This window comes from Salmo salar, chromosome ssa18, assembly GCF_905237065.1.
Source record: "Salmo salar chromosome ssa18, Ssal_v3.1, whole genome shotgun sequence".
Taxonomy (NCBI): domain Eukaryota; kingdom Metazoa; phylum Chordata; class Actinopteri; order Salmoniformes; family Salmonidae; genus Salmo; species Salmo salar.
In genome coordinates, this window is record NC_059459.1 from 8,797,257 (window position 1) to 8,825,102 (window position 27,846).

At 40.4% G+C, this 27,846-nt stretch overlaps 2 protein-coding genes across 13 annotated transcripts in view; one reads left to right on the forward strand and one right to left on the reverse strand.

Moving 5' to 3' along the window:
* The window catches only part of LOC106576797 (E3 ubiquitin-protein ligase MARCHF5), a 45,532-nt gene extending 38,494 nt beyond the window's left edge, over nucleotides 1-7,038 (reverse strand). The window contains exon 1 of one of the 6 annotated variants that reach the window (XM_014154216.2): nucleotides 1,049-1,155. In XM_014154216.2, the coding sequence (XP_014009691.1) occupies nucleotides 1,049-1,122 (74 nt within the window). In that variant the 5' untranslated portion in view covers nucleotides 1,123-1,155. Of the gene's footprint in view, nucleotides 1-1,048; nucleotides 1,166-5,031; nucleotides 5,408-6,909 lie in introns of those variants that run through there. The other 5 variants (XM_014154217.2, XM_045700731.1, XM_045700728.1 and 2 more) reach the window with 5 other exon arrangements.
* LOC106576796 (cytoplasmic polyadenylation element-binding protein 3) overlaps nucleotides 4,802-27,846 on the forward strand; it is a 68,129-nt gene continuing 45,084 nt past the window's right edge. Inside the window, exons 1-4 of one of the 7 annotated variants that reach the window (XM_014154210.2) lie at nucleotides 4,802-4,913; nucleotides 5,559-5,645; nucleotides 8,939-9,786; nucleotides 24,385-24,538. In XM_014154210.2, coding sequence (XP_014009685.1) covers nucleotides 5,606-5,645; nucleotides 8,939-9,786; nucleotides 24,385-24,538 — 1,042 coding nt within the window. In that variant the 5' untranslated portion in view covers nucleotides 4,802-4,913; nucleotides 5,559-5,605. Of the gene's footprint in view, nucleotides 4,914-5,558; nucleotides 5,646-7,272; nucleotides 7,520-8,241; nucleotides 8,734-8,938; nucleotides 9,787-24,384; nucleotides 24,539-27,846 lie in introns of those variants that run through there. The other 6 variants (XM_014154213.2, XM_014154212.2, XM_014154207.2 and 3 more) reach the window with 6 other exon arrangements.

A 27,846-nucleotide genomic window follows, 5' to 3' on the forward strand; every position in this document is an offset into this window, starting at 1 on the left:
TGTCTCCCTCCTCCATTCGTGAAACACTGCATTGCAGGGGGAACCAGCTGCTAGTGGCAGGCCCAGACAAGAACATGTGGAGCCGTGTGTTTGTCACTGATAGAGCAACAAACACAACCGCCTAAAACGAGCATATGCCCTCAAATATTTTGCCCTGAATCTTTATTTGGGAGCACCAGTGCACCGCTGACTGCCATAGAGAATACACCGGCCGCAGATTCATGACCGTCATGCTTGCACCATTACTACAGAGAAAACGCAGGGCTCTACACTGACTTTTTAATTTTTTTTAACAAAGAGCACGTGTGCGCCTAAATACGCAAGTAAAACGTCACACTGTAGATGCCAGTAACAGCTTGTTTCTAGCCCAAACCGTCCAAATGTTTACCCATAATACCGGTGCAACGTGTTTTTTTTCTATCGCAGATTGGCAGGACCGCATTTTATATTCATAAACCATGTCCTGGGCCGTTCTAAAATTACTTGCGAGCCGCTAACCTTGCTCAGTCATGTTACACAGCATTAGCTAGCTACCTAACAACCATAGATTATATTTATCATAATATTTGTGGTAACTTTACCAGTAGTACGCAAACACTTGGTAGCATAGAAAGGGAGAGATTCTTCAGGAAATGAGCCTGAAAAGTAGCAAGGGTTCGTATAAGCCTAGACAATGTAGGTTAGGCTCAACCTTTAAAAAAAATCTAAATAATTCTGGTGCTTCTAAACCCTGTATTTTGTAATTGCTGGCAATTCTTAACATTAATATTTTTCTTTGTGTGCATTTATTTTTCTTCTTGAGAACAAGTGCTCCTTGTAACAAATGTCAGCGTAGAGCCCTGGCATGGCAGCGGCATGCAGAGCTGTTACACATTTAGCAATCGCAGAGGCTTCCTTCCACCCATTTCACTGCACAAAAGTTAGACCTGTCATCTAAAAAAAATATGTTTTCACAGTCCAAAAGATCAAATTATGAAATGTGCCATGTCACATGCTTTAGTACAGGGCTACTAATTATGAATTTTTTTTAAAACAGAAAACAGCTCACCCGTGCGCTTCACTTGTCGTGCCCAAAGCAGTTACCGAATTTGCTTTATGGCACTCAGACGCAAGCAGGGACATTCTGGCAAATACAGCCCACAGCGGAAAATAAAACACTGGCAAGGTCAGGAGACAGACAACAGGCCTGCTCTACAACCGGAGCAAATCAATAACTCCCTCTGGATCACCACCACAATCCATAGTCACAGCATTCATCACAGTTCTCTAAATTTTAGATGAGCTTCGATTGCAAGGTTTAGCCTAAAACCTCTATGGAAAGTCACCTACGTTATAGGCCTTTTTTTTTTCAACTGAAGGCACGTTGATCAAAGACAATAGAGTATTGATTGGCATGTACTGAAGGCCTAAAGTAATTCAACAACTTTGGCAATAAGTTTGTTTTCCAGTCAATGTGAAAACATTGGTAACACAAGGATAGGACATAGGCTAAGGTCTAAAAGGGGTTTGCCTGAGAAACAGCGTTAACACTGACAAATCATATTACCTGAAGGTTATCAGAACATGGTAACATTACTTGTCTTTGATGACGTGAGTGAATGACATCCCCCAAATAACAATTAGGGTAAAGTTTGTTTGAGATGCAAAAAGGGGACAGAAAAGCATCCTCTTTAGGAATGAAGAGTAGCTGGCTGCTACAGATGGGTCCATTTCAATCTTCATAACACCATGATGACTAACTCATAGTGAACACCAGATTCTCTCTGAAGGTCAAGCAAGCTTGTTGCCATGGCCTCTGAGGTGAGAATGATTAGCCACAGCATTGACAAACAATGGCCAGTACGGCAAAATTCTATTAACTTACTTGACCTAAGCCTACACAGGCCTATTAGACGAAATGCTTAAAATCTAGGCCTAACATACCTGTTTAGGCGGAGCAGAGTATAGAACAGTTTTGTTAACTTGATATACCAGATCAAAATGTTTGCAAGGTTAGGCCTACCTCCACTTGGTGGCCAGTTTATTAAGTACGCCACCCCATTCACGAAAATGGTTAGCTCCTACAGACAGCGAGTCACGTGGCAGTGGCTGGCTATATAGAGCAGGCAGACAGGCATCAAGGCATTGCAGTTTCTGTTCGATTGAACGTCAGAATGGGAAAAACGTGTAACCTAAGCGACTGAGCGTGGTATGACCGTCGGTGCCAGGTTTTCCGGTTCCAGTATTTCAGAAAACGCAGTCCTCCTGGGCTTTTCACACACAACAGTGTTTAACTTCATCGGGGTTGGGGGCAGTATTTTGACGTCCGGATGAAAAGCGTGCCCGTAGTAAACTGCCTGATACTCAGGCCCAGAAGGTAGGATATGCATAATATTAGTAGATTTGGATAGAAAACACTCAGCAGTTTCTAAAACTGTTTGAATGATGTCTGTGAGTATAACAGAACTCATATGGCAGGCAAAAACCTGAAAAGAAAATCCAACCAGGAAGTGGGAAGTCTGAGGTTTGTAGTTCTTCAGGTGATTGCCTATCCAGTATACAGTGTCTGTGGGGTCATTTTGCACTTCCTAAGGCTTCCACTAGATGTCAACAGTCTTTAGAATGTTGTTTCATGCTTCTACTGTGAATGGGGAAAGAATAAGAGCCATTGGAATCAGATGACTGAGGAAATGACATGAGCGCGCCCGTGAGAGTTAGGTGTGTTCCTTTTCATTTCTGAAGACAATGGAATTGTCCGGTTGGAATATTATGGAAGATTTATGATAAAAACATCCTAAAGATTGATGCTATACATCGTTTGAAAGGTTTCTACGAACTGTAATATAACTTTTGACTTTTCGTCTGAACTTACTGCACGAGCACAGTGCATTTGGAATGCTGGACTGAACGTGCAAACAAAAAGGAGATATTTCGACATAAATATGGACTTTATCGAAACAAAAAAAATATTTGTGTAACTGGGATTCCTGGGAGTGCATTCCGATGAAGATCATCAAAGGTAAGTGAATATTTATAATGTTATTTGTGATTTCTGTTGACTCAAATGGTGGGTATCTGTGTGGCTTGTTTTGATGTCTGAGCGCTGTACCAAGATTATTACAAAGTGTGCTTTCGCCGTAAAACTTTTTTGAAATCTGACACAGCGGTTGCATTAAGGAGAAGTGTATCTATAATTCTTTGAATAACAGTTGTATATTTTATCAACGTTTATGATGAGTATTTCTGTAAATTAATGTGCTCATTCACCGGAAGTTTTGGGAGGCAAAACATATCTGAACATTACATGCCAATGAAAAATTGGGGTTCTTGGATATAAATATTAACTTTATTGAGCAAAACATGCATGCGTTGTGTAACATGAAGTCCATCTGATGAAGATCAAAGGTTATTGATTAATTTTAGTTGTATTTCTAGTTTTTGTGATGCCTCTCCTTGCTTGGAAAATGGCTGTGTGGTTTTTCTTGTCTAGGTTTTTCTTGTCTTGCTGTCCTAACATAATCTAATGTTATGCTTTGGCCGTAAAGCCTTTTTGAAATCGGACACGGTGGTTGGATTAACAAGAAGTGCATCTTTAAAATGGGATATAATAGTTGTATGTTTGAGAAATTTGAATTATGAGATTTTTGTTGTGTTGAATTTGGCGCCCTGCTATTTCACTGGCTGTTGGCGAGTGTGTCCCGCATGTGGGACGCTAGAGTCCCACATACCCCAGAGAGGTTTTAAAATTTACCAAGAATGGTGGGACAAACAAAAAAAAACATCCAGTCAGTGGCAGAAAACAGCGCAATGAGAATTGTGCAAGCTAACATGCAGGTCACAAATAACAGTGCAGCACAACAATGGTGTGCAGAACGGCATCTCGGAACACACACCTCGTCCGTCCTTGTCACCGATGTGCGATTGCAGCAGACGACCACACGGAGTTCCACTCCTAACGTTTCCACGCCCCAAAGAATTCAGGTTGTTCTGGAGGCAAAGAATGGTCCAACCCAGTACTAGATGGGTGTAATACCTAATAAATTGGCCACTGAGTGAGTTAAATGTATAGCCTAACCTACCACTCAGTCTCAATTTTGGACATATTTTCCACATCGTCCATTTCCTCTTTAGGACGTTCGATGCTGATCTAAAACCGTCTCTTTATGTGTGTTAAGGCCAGCATTACTAGCTACCTCAATATCCTGAAATGTGTTTATGGGAAGCACACAGTACTCTATTCCGCATCAAGTAACTTACGCAAGAGGTAAAATTAGATTAAAAAAACAGACACAAATAAATCTTATGGAACAGCGGGGACTGCGAAGCAACACAAACATACACATTATACACACACGTACACATGTATTTTGTGTTATAGCTATGTGGTATAGAGTAGGGGCCTGAGGGAACACAGTTAATATGTTGTGAAATCTGTTATGAATGTATTGTAATGTTTTTTAAATGTATAACTGCCTTAATTTTGCTGGACCCCAGGAAGAGTGGCTGCTGCCTTGGGATCCATAATAAATACAAATACCCCAGTTCATATTGAACTTTATAATGTAAAAGCACAATCTAACTTAAAACAGCAGCCCTGGCAATCCCTGACTAGTGTGAAGGGCAAGGCAGTAGTACAGGTCCACCACACCTTAATGAAAGGTTACATTTGAACAGGCAATTCATTTCTGTTCGTTTTCCACCACCTTGACACTACAAAATCCCAATCAGTCCCCTGAGTAGTCAATCAACGCCCAAAAAGGGAGGTTGCGTGATGATATGGCCACCCTCAGCCAGATATCTCGCGTGACCCCCCCCCCCATCTGATGATGGTCCAGCCCACTGATCCAAACACATGGTTTTAGTTACCTAGCTGCATGAAACAATGACTATAGCGTGCAACATATGACTAGCTGAACTACAATACTTGCCACAAGGTAAGAATTAGTAAAGTTATTAACCATGAATCCAAGGGCCACCTAGCTAGCCAACTAACGTTACAGTAGCTAGCTTCGCTACTGGTTAGGTAGCTAGCTAACGGTAAACTCAACTCACCTGTCCGAATTCTGTTGCATTACCAATGTGCTCTCTTCCGACATATGGCCAATAAATGTAAAACAGTACACTCAAACGTGTTGAGTGTATTAATTACATATGCAGGTTAGATATCTAGCTAGCTTGGCCTTGTTATAAGCGGCGAGGCTTTTTCTGTTGGCACGAAGTCGAAGAGGTTAGCTAGCCGGCTAACTTGTCTAACCGAAATAAACTAACGTTAGCTAAAACTTGAACTATAAACCAGTTCTTTTGCAGCCATAACTAATGCCTTTCAACTCGGTTTCAGTTTAATAGTTTGCTAAAAACTCATTTTTAACGCTTCGGCGCGACAGCTTGACTCAATTGACTGGCTCTCTCTATGAGGTAACGCACGGGAACTCCTGATGCGTATTACGTCACCAACAATAACAAGCCCGTCAGAGGCTGAGAAATCACAGTTACAAGATGCCTGGGATATGTAGTCCGACTCGACTTTTACTCCTTCATGTTGCCAAATAAATATCTAATTAATGCTCTAACTTGTGCAGGCGGACCTACCTAAGAGGCATCAAGCCTACTTGGGAAGACGAGCATCATGAAGATACACATATGGCTACAGAATACTTCGTATTGCGGTAGGTTGCATTTATTATAGCGCTCTGTAGCGTTATTACGCCACAAGCTTCGGGCAGTGCATATGAGTGCATCTCATTTAATGGCTCAGTTGTATCTTTATTCTCTAAATTTGCTTGGTTAAAATGACTGCAAAATGTTGCAACAGTTTTAGCAGTCATGGAAGATATTGGGCAAATGTGATCTAGGATACATTTCCCCCCCTAATTACATGGGTATGTGGTTGGTTGAAGAATAGAAGCCTCGTCTAATGTAGCTATTAAAATATCGTCTAGTCAGACTACTCTATTCCAGCTGGTTGATAAGCGTTAATAGATATCATTTGGATTAGCACAGAATTTTTTACCAACTTTAACTTGTCAATACTTCCTCAATTTCCTACTTGGAAGACAAGCAATGTCTTCTACTTCCATGTCTAGTTGCATTGTTCTTCGTTTGAATTTAGAAAATGCTCAGTTAAATATTTTGCTCCATGAAATAATCCAACAATGTGTACACTGCCATTTTATCTATTTCAAATTTTCTCATTAATTGAGACAGGTGGCTGTCCACCCCAAAGTGCTGCATGTCATGATACTCACCTGTCGATCAGTGAGAGAAAATGAAATAAACAATAGTGGCATACTAATTGCTGGATTACTTAATGGAGCAAAAAATGTATTTCATTTTTAATGTAGCATTTTCTAAATTTAAATGACACCCGCAACTAGACATGTACGTTTAGAAGACACTGGTTGTCTTCCAAATCAGGTGTTATAAACTGGGTGGTTCGAGCCCTGAAAGCTGATTGGCTGACACCCGTGGTATATCAGACCATATACCATGAATGACAACATTTATTTTTACTGCTCTAATTACGTTGGTAACCAGTTTATAATAGCAATAAGGCACCTCGGGGGTTTGTGACATGAGCAATATACCACGTCTAAGGGTTGTGTCCAGGCACTTCGCGTTGCATAAGAACAGCCCCTAGCCGTGGTATATTGGCCATATACCACGTCTCCACGGGCCTTATTTCTTAAACGGCTAATGGAGCATCACATTTGCCATTACTATCCGCTAGCTACATCTAGCTCACGAAAACCTTTCTCTCTAGGGGTTTCAGCAGCTAGCTTCGCCCACGGCTGTCTATGTGAACTACAATTCTGACGCTGTGTTTCTGGTTTTAGAAACGTCAATTATTACTTGCGAAATGGTTTGAAACGTATGGCCCTTCTCTTTCATATCAGCGAGGAATAATATTTCAAATAAAACGGATGCACTTACTGTAGCAGATTTGCACAGTTCCATATGCTGTGTTTGCCTCAAGTTAATGAACTACACTTTTTCCCCACTTACTCTTACACACAGGTGTTTGTAGCACGCTAGATAGCTAATTAGCACAGGACGCCGCCTCGTAAACAAGCGCTGTAACATTGCTATATGGCCTTGGGAACACTAACCCTATTTACCGGCTATGAATGGGTTAATGATGATAGTCAATAAAAGTCCTCTTTAAATACTAGCCTAATTTAATGCAAAAATGCATGGGCCTACATGCAAAACAAAAGCTGACCAAAACAATATTTGTTTTCGACCAAACTTTGCATTCCGGACATGTAACACTAATAAACTACATTTCCCTGAAGCCTCCTCCTCCATGCGCCGCAGTCGATCAGCTGTTGAAGCAACTGCTGACTACCTCCGCACGAAGGGGTAACTCATTTGTCATATCTTAACCCAGACGAGGCAAACAGAAATAGCGTTATATACAGAGTCCCAAAGGGTGAACGATAAAGGTAAATTTAATTTCATGTGAAACAGAAAACCGACACGGGTGTGCATGCTGTTGCGGTGTTTGTTTGGTGATAACGTTACCTGTACAGTTGTGGATTAGGTGGGTCGGATACGAATTTTTAACAGCCCGCTTGTGAATGTATCGAATGTCTTGTATAACCAACGCGTAGGGGAAATACGATTTTTTTTGTTTGTCAAAATTGGTGCATCGTTTTTCTTTTAGGCTGGTTAACTGCCCCCGTATTTGGTTACTTGATGACCATGAACAGGCAGCGTTTATGCATCGAGGAGAAAACAAGGATTAAGTAGTGTACAAAATGCTGTGCAATATTTTACTTTCTACGATAAGTCTATGTCACACCTGTTAGGAATAGGATATTCTAGAAACCTGAGAATTAAAATGATGTGCTCAACATACATTTGACAGGCTACTATGTGGGAGTCGTTTTAGCCTATTCAGAATACTTTCTAAATACCACACTGTGGCTTTATTAGGCCACAGTTATTTCGAATGGTTCATAATTAAAATGGACAATAAACCGTGCTGTATCCTGACTCATTCAAAGGTGACTGTGCACTTGCAAGCAGAATGATTTTAATGAGTACATATATGACCAGCGATAGGCCTAATTGTGTCTATAATTATGCTAACGGCCGTCCAGAATAAACTTCTAAAGAGTTTATGATAGCCTTAAAATATGAAATTAACAAAATGTAATAAGTATTATTTTGATCAATGTAGGCAGGCATGAAAGAAGAGGCGCGACACTGCTCCTCTAGGCTTTTGTGAACATAGATATGCATATAGGGCTGTCTCTGTTATAGCACCCATTTGCACCCTACTCAGAAAATCTACATATAAAAAAGGTGACAGAAAAATGTACCAAGTTTAATGCAGTAATTGAAGCTGCCTCTTATCGTAATCTCTATAACATTCATGCTTTTAGGGTGAAGCTATTAGCCAATGTAGCAAGCTGTTACTACTAGGCCAATGTCATACAAAAGTACAAGCAAAAAAAGCCTAAGTGCATCATCTCTTATAGCTACTTCAGCAATCATTGTCACAGAAACCTAAAACAAAAAGTGGGTGGGTCAAGGTGGTGTGTCTCTTTAACCTTGAAGGATGCAGCAGCTGTATTTCTTTGCAAATTAATTCAGGGGTGGTTCTAGGGAGAGAAAAAAAACAAGAACAAGAATCAGTTTCACATTGCAGTTCGGAGTTTCTGGGTAAAGGAAAACAAGACATGGTGAATATCGGTGTCCTCCACGTGTATCTCCCGCACACAATCGAGTGGATAACTGGCATCAGAAATGGTGAAACTATTTAATCTCTTGCTGAAGTGCACTTTATTGTAATACACCAGCAGTATTTGATTTTTTATCTAAATGGGTGATCACTAATTCGCCTCCAGCAGCAGAAAAATTCCCCACGGAGTTCTCTCTAAAATATCACAACAGCCCAGAGAGCCTAGTCTGACATTCTCAATGATAAATAACTTATCTGTTTGTCCCGTTTCAGCTCAGCAAACCATGCAGGATGATTTACTGATGGACAAAAACAAAGCCCAACCTCATCAGCAAGAAGATCCAGCAGTAGACCCTCCCTTCACCCCAGCCCCCTCGGATCCCCCTACATTAGATGAGAGCCCGTCGAGTGTGAGCAACCAAGCAGCTTCAGCGCTCAACAAAGAGAAAGTGCCGATGGAGTCTCCGATCCTGCCAGGCTTGAGTTTTCATCAGCCGCAGGAAACCGGTGGCACCCTGTCCCCCTCATTTGGTAGCACTTGGTCTACTGGAACTACGAACACTGTGGACGAAAATTTTAATCAAGGAAGACCCTCGGTGAACGGAACAATGCTTTTCCAGAACTTCCCCCACCACATAAATCCGGTATTTGGAGGCAATTTCTCACCTCAGCTTGGCTTGGCACAGTCTCAGCATCCACAGCAGCAAGCCCAGCACCAGCCAGCGCAGCAACGGAGATCCCCTGTTAGCCCCAACCACGGTCCTTTTCCACAGAGAAACGCTTACAATCACCAGTCTGTCATGAATAGCAAGGCTTCTTCACCTGCCTCATCTTCGGGTTGGAATAATCACCAAAATGGCACTTGGAGCACAGCCTCCAATCCATGGAGTGGTCTCCAGGCAGGCAGGGACCCGCGAAGAGCTGTGGGAGTCGGGGTTGGTGTGGGGGTCGGTGTAGGGGTGCCTTCTTCCATGAACCCCATCTCCCCGATGAAAAAGCCCTATTCTAGCAACGTTATAGCACCCCCAAAATTCCCGAGAGCTGGTCCCCTCACCCAGAAATCTTGGATGGAGGACAACGCCTTAAGGACGGACAACAGCAACAATATGCTGCCTTTTCAGGTATGTTTGCCCCAATAATAAGGAAACCTTTATCCAATTTGAAACATTTTCATAATAAACAATATTGGTATGTAAATTAAATGCAAGATGCACAAGTGTTAGAATATGATGATGATGACTTCATGTCCACATCATGAGAGAACATCTGAAACTGTGTAGAAGTAGCCTATAGCCGTATGTATGCTAATAGGTTGAATTTAAACAATGTTAAAGAAGTGTCATAATGGATTGTTTAGTATGTGGCTATTATGACGTTATGATATTGATTTAGTCTATTATGACCTTATAATAAGGTGGATGCATAATTTCCTATTTTCCATCGGTGTCAGCACAGAAATAGAATGAATAGAATGGCCCTCCCCATTCAAGTCAGTGATGGCATAAGGGTTGACTGATAGCCTGTTGTGTGTACTCATTGGAGCAAAGCAGGAAGTGTGCCCATCAATCATTTGTGCTGTGATTTGTTGAAGCAACTCAACTGACCTTAAAAGAAAAATACATTTAGAATCATTTGAATCAACTTTCTGTTACCATGGAAATTATTGTATCACAATACCAGGCAGCCATTGCAAGTGTACCCATGAGTTTACTAGTCAAATTGCCAGGATTAGAGGTTCCTAGCCCGTTCTATTAATGATATTTCTATGGTCGGGAGACTGACTCCATTGAGAAATGGCTCTGGAGTTCACTTCCCACCCTATGGTAGTGAAAATCATCACGATTATTGAAGAAAATTATATCTTTAATAATAGCTCTTAAAGGGCTACATTTAGTCTAGTGGGTGGTAGGTCTTCGATACACTGCTCTCATATGATTATACTTTGTAACCAAATGATTATGACAGTATCCGCTTCGCGATACATTATTAGTCATAATTGCATTGTAACAGTGACGTATGAAACATTGTTGCGACACCTTTATCAGTTCACCCCTCTCTTGTTTTACTGTGCAAACTTTTGACTTTGTCACTATAGCCTGATGTGCCGTAGACAGTATCACATGACGTCAAGTAGTTCAGTTTATTTAGGCGTAGTTATAAAAAAAAAACTATAGACAGAAATGAAAGAATGCACTAGACTACAGTCACTTGACAACCAAGTAATAAACAGTGCCGGTTCAGTAAACTGTGATTCTATAGATTATTTGTATATATTTTTATATACATGATTTGTATATATATATATTTTTTACTTTGTAGGCCTTTTTAGATAAGCCTAAGGGGAAAGAAAAGGTCCCTTTTCTGAGTCATTAACTATATACTTTTACACAAATTTAAAGGAGAGTACTAGAATGCTGCCAATGTAAGTCATGTTTTCCATGCCTAGTTTCCCAGGACTGCAGTGGAGATAACCTAGGAGTTATGTGTGCTTTTAGTCAGTGATAGGCGCTGTCTCAGCGCAGCCTTCTCTGATGTCTACAGCTACGTCAGAAACAAACCAATGAAATGCCATCCTTTCTGCCCATTTCTATTTAGGCTACCACTGGGCCTGAGATGTCTCCTTTTTCAAAAGCAGATACAAAGGCATTGTTTAATGAAGATACAGTTACTTCAGAAACTATTCACACCCCTTTACTTTTTCCAAATTTTGTTCTGTTACAAAGTGGGATTAGAATGGATTTAATTGTCATTCATTGTCAGCAAACTACTCAAAATACTTGAATGTAAAACTGGAAGAACTATTTTAACATTCGTAGAAATGTTTTGAAAAATACAACCCGAATCTGTTTTGATTAGGTAAGTATTCAACCCCCTGAGTCAGATACGGCAGATAGCCAAGCATTTAGGAGCATTGGGCCAGTAACCGAAAGGTCTCTGGTTCGAATACCTGAGCCGACTAGTTGAAAAAAATCGGTCAGTGCCCTTGAGCAAGGCACTTAACTTTAATTGCTCCTGAAAGTCGCTCTGTATAATAGTGTCTGCTAAATGACTCAAATGTAAATGTTATAATCACCTTTGGCAGTGATTACAGCTGTGAGTCTTTCTGGGTAAGTCTCTAAGAGCTTTGCACACCTGGATTGTACAATATTATCCTTTTTTTTTTTCTAAATTCCTCAAGCTCTGTCAATTTGGTTGTTGATCATTGCTAAACAGTAATTTCCAAGTCTTGCCATAGATTTTCAGGTAGATTTATGTCAGAACTGTAACTAGGCCACTCAGGAACATTCAATGTTGACATAAAGTTAATTTCTTTGACACATTCTTTTCAGTTTTACTTTAGTACCTTATTGCAAACAGGATGCATATTTTGGAATATTTGTGTTCTGTACAGGCTTCCTTCTTGTCACTCTGTCAATAAGCTACAATGTTGTTGATCCATCCTCAGTTTTCTCCTATCACAGCCATTAAACCCTGTAACTGTTTTAAGTCACCATTGGCCTCATGGTGAAATCCCTGATCGGTTTCCTTCCTCTCCAGCAACTAAGTTAGGAAGGATGCCTGTATCTTTTCTAGTGACCCTGTGTATTGATACACCATCCAAAGTCTAATTAATAACTTCACCATGCTCAAAGGGATATTCAGTGTCTGCTTTTTTATTTTTACCCATCTACCAATAGGTGCCCTTCTTTTGTGAGGCATTGGAAAACCTCCCTGGTCTTTGTGGTTGAATCTGTGTTTGAAAATCACTGCTCGACTGAGGGACCTTACAATTATCTGTATGTGTGGGGTACAGAGATTAGGTCCATGCAACTTATTATGTGACTTCTTAAGCACATTTCTACTCCTGAACTTATTTAGGCTTGCCATAACAAAGGGGTTGACATTTAATTAATTAAACATTTTATGAAAACATAATTCCACTTTTGACATTATGTGGTATTGTGTGTAGGCCAGTGACAAAATCTAAATGGAAGTAATTTTAAATTCAGGCTGTAACAACAAAATATGGAAAAAGTCAAGGGGTGTGAATACTTTCTGAAGCTTTCATTGATGGTACCATGGAGAGAATAAAAATAAATAACTTGAGCGACTGGCTGCTTTTCTTACCGGACTATAGGAGTTGGACGTTTACAGATAATCAATGCAGAGATCCTTTGATATTCTGTTCCATTATCATCAGAGGCAATTGTGTCATTTCAAATCTGTGAATTCCCTTGAGTGACAAGATTTTTGTTTTTTGTTGACACAGTCCTCAAGGAGAGGACAATCAAAATTAAAATTACATGGTAGTACGCTGCTACAAAAATAGTGTAGAGCAATTGTCAGGATTGGCAAATAGGAACTTTAGGGTCAACCACTGCACTACAGTCTTGTGTGTTGAAAAACCAAATTGGAATGAGCAATTTGACATTTTCTGAAATCCCAATATGAATTTTAGTTAATCATTGTGGCCTTAAGAGGTAGTTAACATATAGCACATAATCTATGTTATCACATTTTAATAACATAGGACTATGTTAGTTGTGTAGTACTGTCGTTGCAACCACTGCTATATTTCTCTAGGCCGTTATTGTTCCCCTAGGCCTATACCATTGTTTTTTTCCTGCGTGTTGTGACTGATGGTTTCTGAGAGGGGGCTGACGTTATCACGAGTTACAAGCAACGCAGCATTGCTGTCACTGCTAACAATGCTCACTTCATTTCTTTTAAACTCATTGCAGCACAGTTTTCCTTGATGGTACTTGTTGTTCTGTGAATAACTTTTGTCTCCCACATCCTGAACAGCTAGTTACTAAATCATTGCAACTACAATGTCCAAAATAGGACTCACAGATGGCTATTGGAGAGTTTTTTTCACTGAAAACATATGAATTTGTGACATAGCTTAGGGATTGCTAATTACTGATCCCTGTATCTCTCATTTACGGATTCAGTGTCAGAAGAATGTTCACTGTGACTAGCAGGCAATGGTGTCATCTCTCATTAGTTGTCTTGTGTTCTCAAATATTGTCATAGATGGATATCTATCTATATTAGTACCAGTCAAAAGTTTGAACACCTACTCATTCAAGGGTTTTTCTTTATTTTTACTATTTTCTACATTGCAGAATAATAGTGAAGACATGAAAACTATGAAATATCACATATGGAATCAGGTAGTAAGCAAAAAAGTGTTAAACAAAATCAGAATATATTTGAGAGTTCAAAGTAGCCACCCTTTGACAGCTTTGCCCACTCTTGGTATTCTCTCAACCAGCTATCATGAGGAATGCTTTTCCAACAGTCTTGAAGGAGTTCCCACATATGCTGAGCACTTGTTGTCTGATTTTCCTTAACTCTGTGTTCCAACTCATCCCAAACCATCTCAATTGGGTTGAGGTCATGTGATTGTGGAGGCCAGGTTATCTGATGCAGCGCTCCATCTTGGTCAAATAGCCCTTTTACAGTCTGGAGGTGTGTTTTGTGTCCTTGTCCTGTTGGAAAAACAAATGATTGTCCCACTAAGCGCAAGCCAGATGGCGTATCGCTGCAGAATGCAGTGGTAGCCATGCTGGTTAAGTGTGCCTTGAATTCTAAATAAATCACTGACAGTGTCTCTGGCAAAGCACCATCACACCGACTCCATGCTACACGGAGGTAACCACACATGCGGAAGTCATCCGTTCACCTACTCTGCGTCTCACAAAGACACGGAGGTTTGAACCAAAAATCTCAAATTTGGACTCAAATGACAGATTTCCACCGGTCAAATGCTCATGTTTCTTGCCCCAAGCAAGTCTCTTCTTCTTATTGGTGTCCTTTTAGTCGTGGTTTCTTAGCAGCAATTCGACCATGGAGGCCTGATTCACGCAGTCCCCTCTGAACAGTTGATGTTGAGATGTCTGTGACTCATTTATTTGGGCTTCAGTCTGAGGTGCAGTTAACTCTAATGAAATCCTCTGTAGTAGAGGTAACTCTGGGTCTTCCTTTCCTGTGGCGGTCCTCATGAGAGCCAGGTTCATCATACAGTTTGGTTTTTGCGACTGCACTTGAAGCAACTTTCAAAGTTCTTTACCTTTTCTGGGTTGCCTAACCTTCATGTCTTAAAGTAATGATGGACTGTAATTTCTCTTCACTTATTTGAGCTGTTCTTGCCATAATATGCACTTGGTCTTTTACCAGATAGGGCTATATTCTGTATAACACCCCTACCTTGTCAGAACACAACTGATTGGCTCAAACTCATTAAGAAGGAAATAAATTCCACAAATGAACTTTTAACAAGGCATACCTGTTAATTGAAATGTATTCCAGGTGACTACCTTATGAAGCTGGTTGAGAGAGTGCAAAGCTGTCATCAAGGCAAAGGGTGGCTACTTTGAAGAATCTCAAAAAATATATATTTAGATTTGTTAACACTTTTTTTTGGGGGGGGCTACATGCTTCCATATGTGTTATTTCATAGTTTTGGTGTCTTCACTATTATTATACAATGTAGAAAATAGTCAAAATAAAGAAAAATCCAAACTTTTGTCTTGTACTTAAAAGTTTGGGGTCACTTAGAAATTTGCTTGTTTTTTATTAAAGAAAAGCACTTTTGTCCATAAAAATAATATCGAATTGATCAGAAATACAGTGTGGACATTGTTAATGTTGTAAATGACTGTCCACACTGTATTTCTGATCATTTTGATATTATTTTAGCGAGTAGGCTTGGGAGGTATCCAGTTTTCATACCAACCTTGTGCCATACCGGGATATTTGGTAATACCGGCACTGAGCACAAGGGGTGCTTATTGTATTTAGAAGATTAGCAATGCAACAAGTTCATGTCAAATCCCATAGAGAATGCTAACTAAATGCTAATGAGCGCATTGCAAACATTTTATACTATCTCTGACCTAATGTATTTGCAGTACAGACGTGCCAGCTCAAAGGTATACAAGTAACTCAAAAATGCTTTTTACAGTTTGCTGCACACACAATATACATATTAGACTGCAAGGCTCTTGATCCTGGAGGGGATTCTCTGCTGTTTCCAAGTGAAACTTGATTTTGGAAGAAGATGACCACTTTAGCTAAATTAGCAAACCAAATGCACAACCTTTTTGCATTTTTTTTGGACAGTTCACTTAATAGTTGTAAGATATCTAGCTGATAAACATTTGGTTGTGAATTCCACACTGTTGCTAGATCACCTGTCTGCACAACAGTGAGTGACTTAAAAGGCTTCAGTGTCTTGTTTTTGTGCGCTTGTAAACAAACACCACGTGACTGGAGACTACAAGTCAGGTTCATAATGAAAAATTGTGACAGGTGAAATTAAGTATGCACTCTTTATCTCCTAACTTATTGCACAAGGTGACTGCAGATATTTACTTAAATGTAGCTACAAATATTCACATTCATAGAAACTTCAACAAAAAAAAATCAATGGTATTGAGGATATTTAAACTATCCCATGCTATTTTGAAATACCCCGGTATACTACCCAAGCCTACTATCGAGTGAGAAATGTGCAGTCTAATGTGCCAGTCTAGCGACGGTTCTGCACTGCTGCTGCTCATTTCATGGCAAAGTTTGCAAGTAACAAATAATAGATACAAATGATATACTTACTCATGATATACAGTTGAAGTCGGAAGTTTACAAACACTTAGGTTGGAGCCATTAACTCGTTTTCAACCACTCCACAAACTTCTTGTTAACTTATTACGGATCATTGGGACGCTAGCGTCCCATCTCGACAACATCCGGGGAAATTGCAGAGCGCGAAATTCAAATTACAGAAATTGTAATATTAAACATTCATGAAAATACAAGTGTCATACATCATTTAAAAGCTTAACTTCTTGTTAATCCAGCCGCTCTGTCAGATTTCAAAAAGGCTTTATGGCGAAAGCACACCATGCGATTATCTGAGGACAGCGCCCCGCACACAAGCATTACATACATTTTCCAACCAAGCAGAGGCATCACAAAAGTCAGAAATGGCAATTAAAATAAATCACTTACCTTTTTGAAGATCTTCATCTGGTTGCAATCACAAGGGTCCCAGCTACATAATAAATGGTCCTTTTGTTTGATGAAGCCCTTCTTTATATCCCAAAAAAGTAAGTTTCATTGGCGTGCTTGACTCAGTAATCCACCCGTTTCCCTCGTTCAAAAGCATACAAATGAATCCTGTAAGTTACCAATAAACTTCTTCCAAACATATCAAACAACGTTCCTAATCAATCCTCAGGTACCCTAATATGTAAATAAACGATAAAATGTAAGACGGAGAATACCGGAGACCATTACCGGAGATAAATAACAAAGTGCACGCCCTCACCGTAATGCGCAACAAACACTACAGCCAAAATGGGAGCCACTTAGAAAAACTACAAATTCTAGCTCATTTTTCAAGAAAGAAGCCTGAAACTCTTTCTAAAGACTGACATCTAGTGGAAGCCCTAGGAACTGCAATCTGGGAGGTCTTCCTTTTATATTCCCATTCCCAGCCATTGTAATCAGTGGTGAGCTGGGGGGAAAAAAACAATCTGGATGGATTGTCCTTGGGTTTTTGCCAGCCATATCAGTTCTGTTATACTCACAGACATTATTTTAACAGTTTTGTAAACTTTAGAGTGTTTTCTATCCATATGCATATCCTAGCTTCTGGGCCTGAGTAACAGGCAGTTTACTTTGGGCACCTCATTCATCCAAACTTCCGAATACTCCCCCTAGCCCGAAGAAGTTAACAAACTAGTTTTGGCAAGTTGGTTAGGACATTATTTTGTGCGCACACATTTTATTTCCAACAATTGTTTACAGACAGATTATTTCACTTATAATTCAATGTATCACAATTCCAGTGGGTCAGAAGTTTACATACGCAAAGTTGACTGTGCCTTTTAAACAGATTTGGAAAATTCCAGAAAATGATGTCATGGCTTTAGAAGCTTCTGATAGGCTAATTTACATAATTTGAGTCAATTGGAGGTGTACCTGTGGATGTATTTCAAGGCCTACCTTCAAACTCATTGCCTCTTTGCTTGACATCATGGAAAATCTAAAGAAATCAGCCAAGACCACAGAAAATAAATTGTAGATCTCCACAAGTCTGGTTCATCCTTGGGAGCAATTTCCAAATGCCTGAAGGTACCACGTTCATCTGTACAAACAATAGTACGCAAGTATAAACACCATGGGACCACGCAGCCAGCATACCGCTTAGGAGGGAGACGCGTTCTGTCTCCTAGAGATGAACGTACTTTGGTGCAAGAAGTGCAAATCAATCCCAGAACAACAGCAAAGGACCTTGTGAAGATGCTGGAGGAAATGGGTACAAAAGTATCTATATCCACAGTAAAATGAGTCCTATATTGACATAACCTGAAAGGCCGCTCAGCAAGGAAGAAGCCACTGCTCCAAAACGTCATAAAAAGCCAGACTACGGTTTGCAACTGCACATGGGGACAAAGATCGTACTTTTTGGAGAAATGTCCTCTGGTCTGATGAAACAAAAATAGAACTGTTTGGCTATAATGACCATCGTTATGTTTTGAGGAAAAAGGGTGAGGCTTGCAAGCCAAAGAACACCATCCCAACCGTGAAGCACAGGGGTAGTAGCATCATGTTGTGGTGGTGCTTTGCTGCAGGAGGGACTGGTGCACTTCACAAAATAGATGGCATCATGAGGCCGGAAAATTATGTGGATAGATTGAAGCAACATCTGAAGACATCAGTCAGGAAGTTAAAGCTTGGTTGCAAATGGGTCTTCCAAATGGACAATGACCCCAAGCATACTTCCAAAGTTGTGGCAAAATGGCTTAAGGACAACAAAGTCAAGGTATTGGAGTGGCCATCACAAAGCCCTGACCTCAATCCTATAGAAAATGTGTGGGGCACAACTGAAAAATGTGTGTGCGAGCAAGAAGGCCTACAAACCTGACTCAGTTACACCAGCTCTGTCAGGAGGAGTCGGCCAAAATTCACCCAACTTATTGTTGGAAGCTTGTGGAAGGCTACCCAAAATGTTTGACCCAAGTTAAACAATTTAAAGGCAATGCTACCAAATACTAATTGTGTGTGTATAATTTCTGACCCACTGGGAATGTGATGAAAGAAATAAAAGCTGAAATAAATCATTCTCTACTATTATTCTGACATTTCACATATTTAAAATAAGGTGGTGATCCTAACGGACCTAAGACAGGGAGTTTTTACTAGGATTAAATGTCAGGAATTGTGAAAAATTGAGTTTTTAAATGTATTTGGCTAAGGTATTTGGAAACTTCTGACTTCAACTGTACTTCTACCAGGTAAGCTTACTTTGCAGTTAACATTTTAATTGAGAAGGTTTTGGGGAAAGTATTTCTGTCAAACCATAAGATGGTGATTCACAGCTGTGATTGCTGCCAAAGGTGCTTCCACCAAGTATTAACTCCGGGGTGTGAAGACATACGCAATCCCCCCCCCCCCAAAAAAACTTTCTTTTCTATAGCTTTTTCATTACAAGTAACTATGTGCTTCACATCATAAAATAAAAGTACTAATGAAGAAACAAAGACCGGAGGGAGGAGAATGAAAAAAAGATAATTGAAAACATACATTAAAAGCATCTTTATAAAAGTATTCAGCAGGGTTTTAAAAACAGCCTCTGAATCTGCAAGCCTGATTCTAGGGGCCCAAAGGGCATTTGCCATGTCTCCTTTCATTTTCAACCTAGACTTTGGCAATGGTCAACAGTGTCCTGCCAGAGGATCTCCGGCTGCGTCCTGGCTCGTAGGCTGCGTCAGGCTGCGTCCTGCACTTTTTTAAAATTCTTTTGTTATTTGGAAAATGTCATTTTTAAATCATTTTCTTTCACTTTGAAAATGTGTAGTAGATCTGTATATAAAAAAAAATAATAAGAATCCCAATTTTATATGCACAGTACCAGTCAAAAGTTTGGACACACCTACTCATTCAAGGGTTTTTCTTTATTTTTTTACTATTTTCTACATTATAGAATAATAGTGAAGACCTCAACACTATGAAATAACACGTATGGAGAAAAAAATTGTTAAACAAATCTAAATATATTTGAGATTCCTCAAAGTAGCTACCCTTTGCTGTGATGACAGCTTTGCACGTTCTTGGCATTCTCTCAACCAGCTTTACCTGGAATGCTTTTCCAACAGTCTTGAACTAGTTCCCACACATGCTGAGCACTTGTTACCTGCTTTTCATTCACTCCGCAGTCTAACTCATCCCAAACCTTCTCAAATGGGTTCCGGTTGGGTGATTGTGGAGGCCAGGTCATCTGATGCAGCACTCCATCACTCTCCTTCTTGGTCAAATGGCCCTTCTAATGGCCTACCCCGGCCAAACCCCACGACGCTGGGGCAATTGTGCACCTCCCTATGGGACTCCCAATCACGGCCAAATGTGATGCAGCCTGGATTCGAAATAGGGACTGCATTGATGCTTCTTGCACTGAGATGCTGCGCCACTCGGGAGCCATATCCTGATTATGGGTCAGATGTATAGAGACAATTTTGAGAATGGGAAGCAGGTACAATGGCAGGTAGTCTGTATCCCACATGCTGGATATCCTATGTGGTGTATTAACACAACAATAAAAGCAGTAGTGGAGTGGTCTGATAGAGGAGATGCGGTGTGTGATGGGTGGTGGGTATCTCCTCAGGGTTGTATTCATTAAGGCAGAACGTAGCAAAACGTTTTGCTATGGAAAAGTAAAATGTGCGTTTGTTATCGGCCTAATGAACCCCCCACTGACTGTGAATGATTCCCCTCGCTCTCTGTGTTTAGGATCAGAAGAGTGTATGGTGGTGGAGAAAGAGGGGAGCGGAATGAAAAGCTCAGCATTTTAAGTGTTTACCGTTTGTACCAAGTGGGCAGATTTTTATCTGCCACGGCAGTGCCGGATCCAGAGAGGGGGAATAACGCTATTGAATGCTCAGCCAAATGCACGACAATAGCACTGCTGTGCAAACAATGTGGCCCCACGGCTAGGGCAGTGGACTCACAGGACACAGCTGCCAAGGGCTAGGTCTAACCTGAACTCCTCTGTTGCTCTCACACTGTATGTCACTCCGTTACTTGCCTACACCCTGTCATTCCCTCACTTGCTGATTTACTCACTCGCCTACGATAAAAAGCTTTTATGATAAAAATGATCTACTAGAATGTCTCTGATTCTAAGGTCACTAGTATCGACACAGGCTCCGTATTGGAACAGTCTCTCCATCAATGTACCAGGAAGTGGGCCAGAATAAGCTCACTAAATCAGCTCTGTAGTCTGGGCCAAAATATATACCAAATGGCTCTAAACTTTATAGGCAGAAATCCATACGGAGCGAACTCCTCAATGCCCTTCTCTCCTCCAACTCGCTATGAACTTTGATTCAGATCAGATGAATGTAGCCTTTATAGCACCTATTGAGTAGAATATGATGGACTGATTCTACTGGGGCACCCGAGTGGCACAGTGGTCTAAGGCACTGCATACAGTTGAAGTCGGAAGTTTACATACACTTAGGTTGGAGCCATTAAAACTCATTTTTCAACCACTCCACACATTTCTTGTTAACAAACTATAGTTTTGGCAAGTCGGTTAGGACATCTACTTTGCATGACACAAGTCATTTTTCCAACAACTGTTTACAGACAGATTATTTCACTTGTAATTCACTGTAACACAATTCTAGTGGGTCAGAAGTTTACATACACTAAATTGACTGTGCCTTTAAACAGCTTGGAAAATTACAGAAAATGATGTCATGGCTTTAGAAGCTTCTGATAGGCTAATTTACATCATTTGAGTCAATTGGAGATGTACCTGTGGATGTACTTCAACGCCTACCTTTAAACTCAGTGCCTCTTTGCTTGACATCATGGGAAAATTAAAAGAAATCAGCCTAGACCTCAGAAAAAATTGCAGACCTCCACAAGTCTAGTTCATCCTTGGGAGCAATTTCCAAATGCCTGAAGGTACCACGTTCATCTGTACAAACAATATTACGCAAGTATAAACACCATGGGACCACGCAGCCGTCATACCACTCAGGAAGGAGACACATTCTGTCTCCTAGAGATGAATGTACTTTGGTGCGACAAGTGCAAATCAATCCCAGAACAACAGCAAAGGACCCTGGAAAGATGCTGGAGGAAACAGGTACAAAATATCTATATCCACAGTAAAACGAGTTCTATATCCAACCAAACCTGAAAGGCCGCTCAGCAAGGAAGAAGCCACTGCTCCAAAACCGCCATAAAAAAGCCAGACTACGGTTTGCAACTGCACATGGGGACAAAGATCGTACTTTTTGGAAGAATTTCCTCTGGTCTGATGAAACAAAAATGGAACTGTTTGGCCATAATAACCATCGTTATGTTTGGAGAAAAAAGGGGGAGGCTTGCAAACCAAGGAACACCATCCCAACCGTGAAGCACGGGGGTGGCATCATGTTGTGGGGGTGCTTTGCTGCAGGAGGGACGAGTGCACTTCACAAAATAGGTGGCATCATGAGGAAGGAAAATTATGTGGATATATTGAAGCAACATCTCAAGACATCAGTCAGGAAGTTAAAGCTTGGTCGCAAATGGGTCTTCCAAATGGACAATGACCCCAAGCATACTTCCAAAGTTGTGGCAAAATGGCCTAAGGACAACAAAGTCAAGGTATTGGAGTGGCCATCACAAAGCCCTGACCTCAAACCTACATAAAAGTTGTGGGCATAACTGAAAATGCGTGTGCGAGCATGGAGGCTTACAAACCTGACTCAGTTACACCAGCTCTGTCAGGAGGAATGGCCCAAAATTCACCCAACTTATTGTGGGAAGCTTGTGGAAGGCTACCCGTAATGTTTGACCCAAGTTAAACAATTTAAAGGCAATGCTACCAAATACTAATTGAGTGTATGTAAACTTCTGACCCACTGGGAATTTGATGAAAGAAATAAAAGCTGAAATAAATAATTCTCTCTTCTACTATTTTGACAATTCACATTCTTAAAATAAAGTGGTGATCCTAACTGACCTAAGACACAGGGAATTGTTACTAGGATTAAATGTCAGGAATTGTGAAAAACTGAGTTTAAATGTATTTGGCTAAGGTGTATGTAAACTTCTGACTTCAACTGTATCTACCTCCATCACTCCAGTATCCCTGCACATGTACATATGGTATTGGAACTGACTTTTTAAATATTTCCTGTACATAGTATGCATACTTTATTGTATATTTCATATTTACTATTCTTATTTCTTTTTTTTTTTCTTCTTCTGGAAATAGATTTTTATTGATTATTGTTGTGTTTTGAGTTTGCAAGAACTGCATGTCCACTGTACTTGTGCATGTGACATTTAAACCGTGTAACTTAAAAAGAAGGAATGAAAATATTTAGGGTATTATATTATTTATTATTATTACTATAACCTGCCATTTTTAAGAAATCAATTGTGAAGCATTTGTGACATGCTACAGGCTGGAAAAAGCACTCAGAATACCCCCCCGGCTTAGACTTTTGTGGGTTAACTGATAATAAACTGTATTAGCCTATCATAAACAAATACCTGCTTGCACTTTTTGCTGGCTGTGTATCCATCTACCGGGTTGTTGTCCTTGTCCACAATGACTCAAATCCTTCTGAACCAAAATTGGAAATTTCACTATGGTGTTTTTCCTATTTCTCTGGTTAGGCCTACGTGAGACATTTTCGCGTGAGCCAGGCTAGCCAGGGAAAGTACACTTGGCAACCAGTTATCACGTGGGGGATGATACATATATGTTTCAGCACCACACAAATAAAGGACAGTTCCCTGATCCACTGCATGTGTGGCTGGTAGCCTAGATGTCTGCCTCACCAGTCACAGAATGTAATTTGCAACACAACAAGCTTTTAAGTTTGTGAAATAATACAATTTATAATGATTTAAAGCGTTTCCGCCCCGCAATATAATTGTTCTTAACCGTGATCCGACCCACGGGTTGAAAGAATGTTTTCATTCCACACGCCAACTGATTTTTATATATATATATAATATATATATAATTTTTGATATTGTTTTTTTAATTTTTTTATATAATTTTTTTATAAATTTTTTTATATTTTTTTGCTGGTTAACCGCAGGGAACCCTGGGTACCCGATCCAATGCAGGACTCTAGTTCAGAGGGTGGTCACATGGCAGGTCAGCTAGCCAGGAGAACTGAATCAACTGACTCGTCACACATACTGCTAACTTCAAAATAGCCCACTCCAGAGTGTTTTTGAGGAAAGAGCACACTCACAAACCACAACATTCTTGGCACTAGTTTCATTTACTCTTGATTTTCTAGGTGTGTCCCTACTCTTGAAATCCTCTGCTATTTACATTCCTATCAGACCAACACAAGTCTGCGAGTTTCCCATGGTTTATGCTGTGTAATATCAGTCAGTATGGTCTATGATTGTCTTCTTTGACTTGGGCATGAGAGTTGTAAGAGGCCCTCATTTAGTTGAAACCCTGCTCTCCCCTTATCAGGGTCACTGCTGAACTTACAATCATATCCATTTGTTGAATGTTTTTGTGAATCTGTGTGGATGATGAGTGTTCCTTATCCTCTCACAAGTCATCAAAATAAAATCGCTGTTATCTCCAAGCTAGTCTTAAATAACTTTCAGTGTCCAATAGTAGTGATGTTGTTGTGCTGTACTTTGATAACCAACTGAGATAAGATGACTAACCTCTGACCCCTCTTCTCTTGCAGGACCGGAATCGGCCCTTTGATGCATTTAGCTTGCACTCTTTGGAGAATTCCTTAATGGATATGATAAGGACTGATCATGACAAAGGTAAACCACACCTTGCTGGTGGCCCACCAATGAGTATCGCTGATATTATATGGAGGAATCATTTTGCAGGTTAGGAATATTCATAAATCCACGCTTGTTTTTTTTTGGCTTCATGGGAATCATCTTTTTATATAACTTTTATTGACATTTTTTGTTGTTGCACTATTTGCCTTTATCACCAATACAATCTATTTTTTTCGATCGTACATTTTATACGATAAATTAACCATTGGCCTAACCTGCAAAATCGGACACAATTTTCTTGCACTCTGTGTATGGTGTATGCTTTTTTTGATATTCCTTACAAGCTGCTTCTGCATTTTCTTCTGATTTTAATCAAATACTCATGATTACATTTTTGCTTCTGTTTCCCTGGTTAATATTGTGATCGGTCACATGTAAATAAATATTTATATTGATGGCACTTGTGTCATGGTATATTGCAATGTTTTGAGTGACCGTGTGTGATTGATTGTTCACGTGTGTGCTCCTTTGCGTGCCTTTTTGAAGGTGTGTCTGTTTGCGTGTGAACCATTTGTTAATTACTACGTAATCATTGACAGATTTTTATTTGGTGCCGTTATGGCACAGTGAACGTTTGTAGTCAGATTGTATTTGTTCCTGTTATTAAGTTGGGAGGAAGGATGTTGGAGAAAGTGAAATTGGTATGAACCCGAGCTAAAGTTACCCCTTATAGGCTTCTCTTCTGCCGGATGACCATTCCATTGAGTCAAACTCATTTGGGTCAAAGAAATGTGTTCAAATGTGTGTTGGATTGCTGGGAACATATGAGTAAAATGAAACTCTAAAGGCTGGCATAGAGATTCTTTGATACAAACACAAAGGTAGCCCTTGGTCTATCTTTATCTGAGCATAGATAGTTCACTGTGAAAAGCAACATGTTGTTTTGTGATGGAGAGACTCCCAAAATTCTTTGAACAACACATGTATGTCACAGACTCAGATTCCTTGAGATAAGTCTGTTAGTTCACGTGCCTATTATGAAAACTGACTCCATTGCGTTCAGATCCCTGTTGGCCTATTGCCACCTGTCATGTTCAGTGTTGTTTTCTTAGCCTGCCAGACAATGGAAATGTTTGGGAGGTGTGGAGTTGGGGGGGGTATTATGTGTAGTGGCCTGCTGCTTTCTTATGCATAGATTCGGTTTTTCAATATTGTGTCAGGAGAGGATTGTCTTATCACCGCAAAAGTCGTCCTGGGCAGGCTCGACTTTACTGGAACTAGGGGGAGGAGACAGACTTCTTCTGAGAATGTTCCCATGTGGGAGAGAGGGGGGAGAGAGGAGGATGGTTCCACATTCCTGACTCAGCACTGTTTACTCCCCTTCCTCATGTCAACAGCGTGTGGCCGCCTTCAGAGAGGCGTGCTGCCACTTGGCCTGTCACAGAGCAGGTCTTCCCTGTTGGTGTCCTCCTTCCTTCCCTCCCTCGGCTCGACTGGCTTTGGCTGCCCTAATACAGCAAAGCACAGGACAGCCATCTATTTGTGCTGTCTTGCCAACAGTTATTGACAATGGCCATTGACTCTGAACATAGGAGTTAGCAAGACAGCACAAACAGATCTGGGACCAGGCTAAGAGACAGCTACCAAGATCAGTCACTTGCACTCATGAGTAAAAGTAAGTGCAGAAAATATGGTCCTGGCAGAAGAAATAGTGTGGGTGCACCATACCATTAAAACTGAGACTCACAATAATTAACACAAAATAGCAAGAAAGCTGTAGGCTATTAGACCATTATTTAACATTACCGCATGAAAAATGTGTGAATTGACTTAAAATCCAGTGATATACGCTCCAAATTGCGTTATGGTTAGAGGAGAACACTTACCTTTTGCCAAGGCGGAGATGAGTGGCAGAGACCGAGGCGCAGCATTGGACGCACCTATTCAGGCTACAAATGTAGGCCTAAAGACAATCTCAGCATTTCATTACAGTACATGTGTAGGTGTTTTATGACCGCTGTGTCTTTTTAATTCATCAAATTGCGGCTGCACAGTGCACTGTTTGGATGCTGGAATTATTTTGTGAGTGGACGACTGTTCAAGGGTAGCATGGGAAGTGATTGACAATCAGATGAAAGCCTCATGACTGTTTTGTGTTTATGCCAATGCCACATTAAAAGGTAATAGATGTTAAGTGGTATGACAAATCTTTTACTAGGGCCGCAGTGATCATATGAAATGAATAGGGATTAGAGGTCGACCGATTATGATTTTTCAGCGCCGATACCGATTATTGGAGGACCAAAAAAATCTGGTGGCGATTAATCGGCCGATTTTGTTTTTATTATTATTTTATAAATTTTTTACCATTATTTTTTGACAATTACAAGAATACTGAATGAACACTTATTTTAACTTAATATAATACATCAATAAAATAAATTTAGCCTCAAATAAATAATGAAACATGTTCAATTTGGTTTAAATAATGCAAAAACAAAGTGTTGGATAAGAAAGTAAAAGTGCAATAAGTGCCATGTAAGAAAGCTAACGTTTAAGTTCCTTGCGCAGAACATGAGAACATATGAAAGCTGGTGGTTCCTTTTAACATGAGTCTTCAATATTCCCAGGTAAGAAGTTTTAGGTTGTAGTTATTATAGGACTATTTCTCTCTATACGATTTGTATTTCATATACCTTTGACTATTGGATGTTCTTATAGGCACTTTAGTATTGCCAGTGTAACAGTATAGCTTCCGTCCCTCTCCTCGCTCCTACCTGGGCTCGAACCAGGAACACATCGACAACAGCCATCCTCGAAGCAGCGTTACCCATGCAGAGCAAGGGGAACAACTACTCCAAGTCTCAGAGCGAGTGACGTTTGAAACGCTATTAGCGCGCACCCTGCTAACTAGCTAGCCATTTCACATCGGTTACACCAGCCTAATCCTGGGAGTTGATAGGCTTGAAGTCATAAACAGTGCAATGCTTGAAGCATTGCGAAAAGCTGCTGGCAAAACGCACGAAAGTGCTGTTTGAATGAATGCTTACGAGCCTGCTGGTGCCTACCACCGCTCAGTCAGACTGCTCTATCAAATCATAGACTTAATTATAATATAATAAACACACAGAAATACGAGCCTTAGGTCATTAATATGGTCGAATCCGGAAACTATCATCTCGAAAACAAACGTTTCACGTTGACCAGTGAAATATACCTGCTGTAGCGCGTGCTACGGGTAGGTGTTACTATGGTGACCAGTGAGCTGAGATAAGGCGGGGCTTTACCTAGCACAGACTTATAGATATAACCTGGAGCCAGTGGGTTTGGCAACGAATATGTAGCGAGGGCCATTTTAATTCATTTTGGAGTAGAATGTCCTTTTAAAAACTCACCAGAACTGAGCTTCTCAG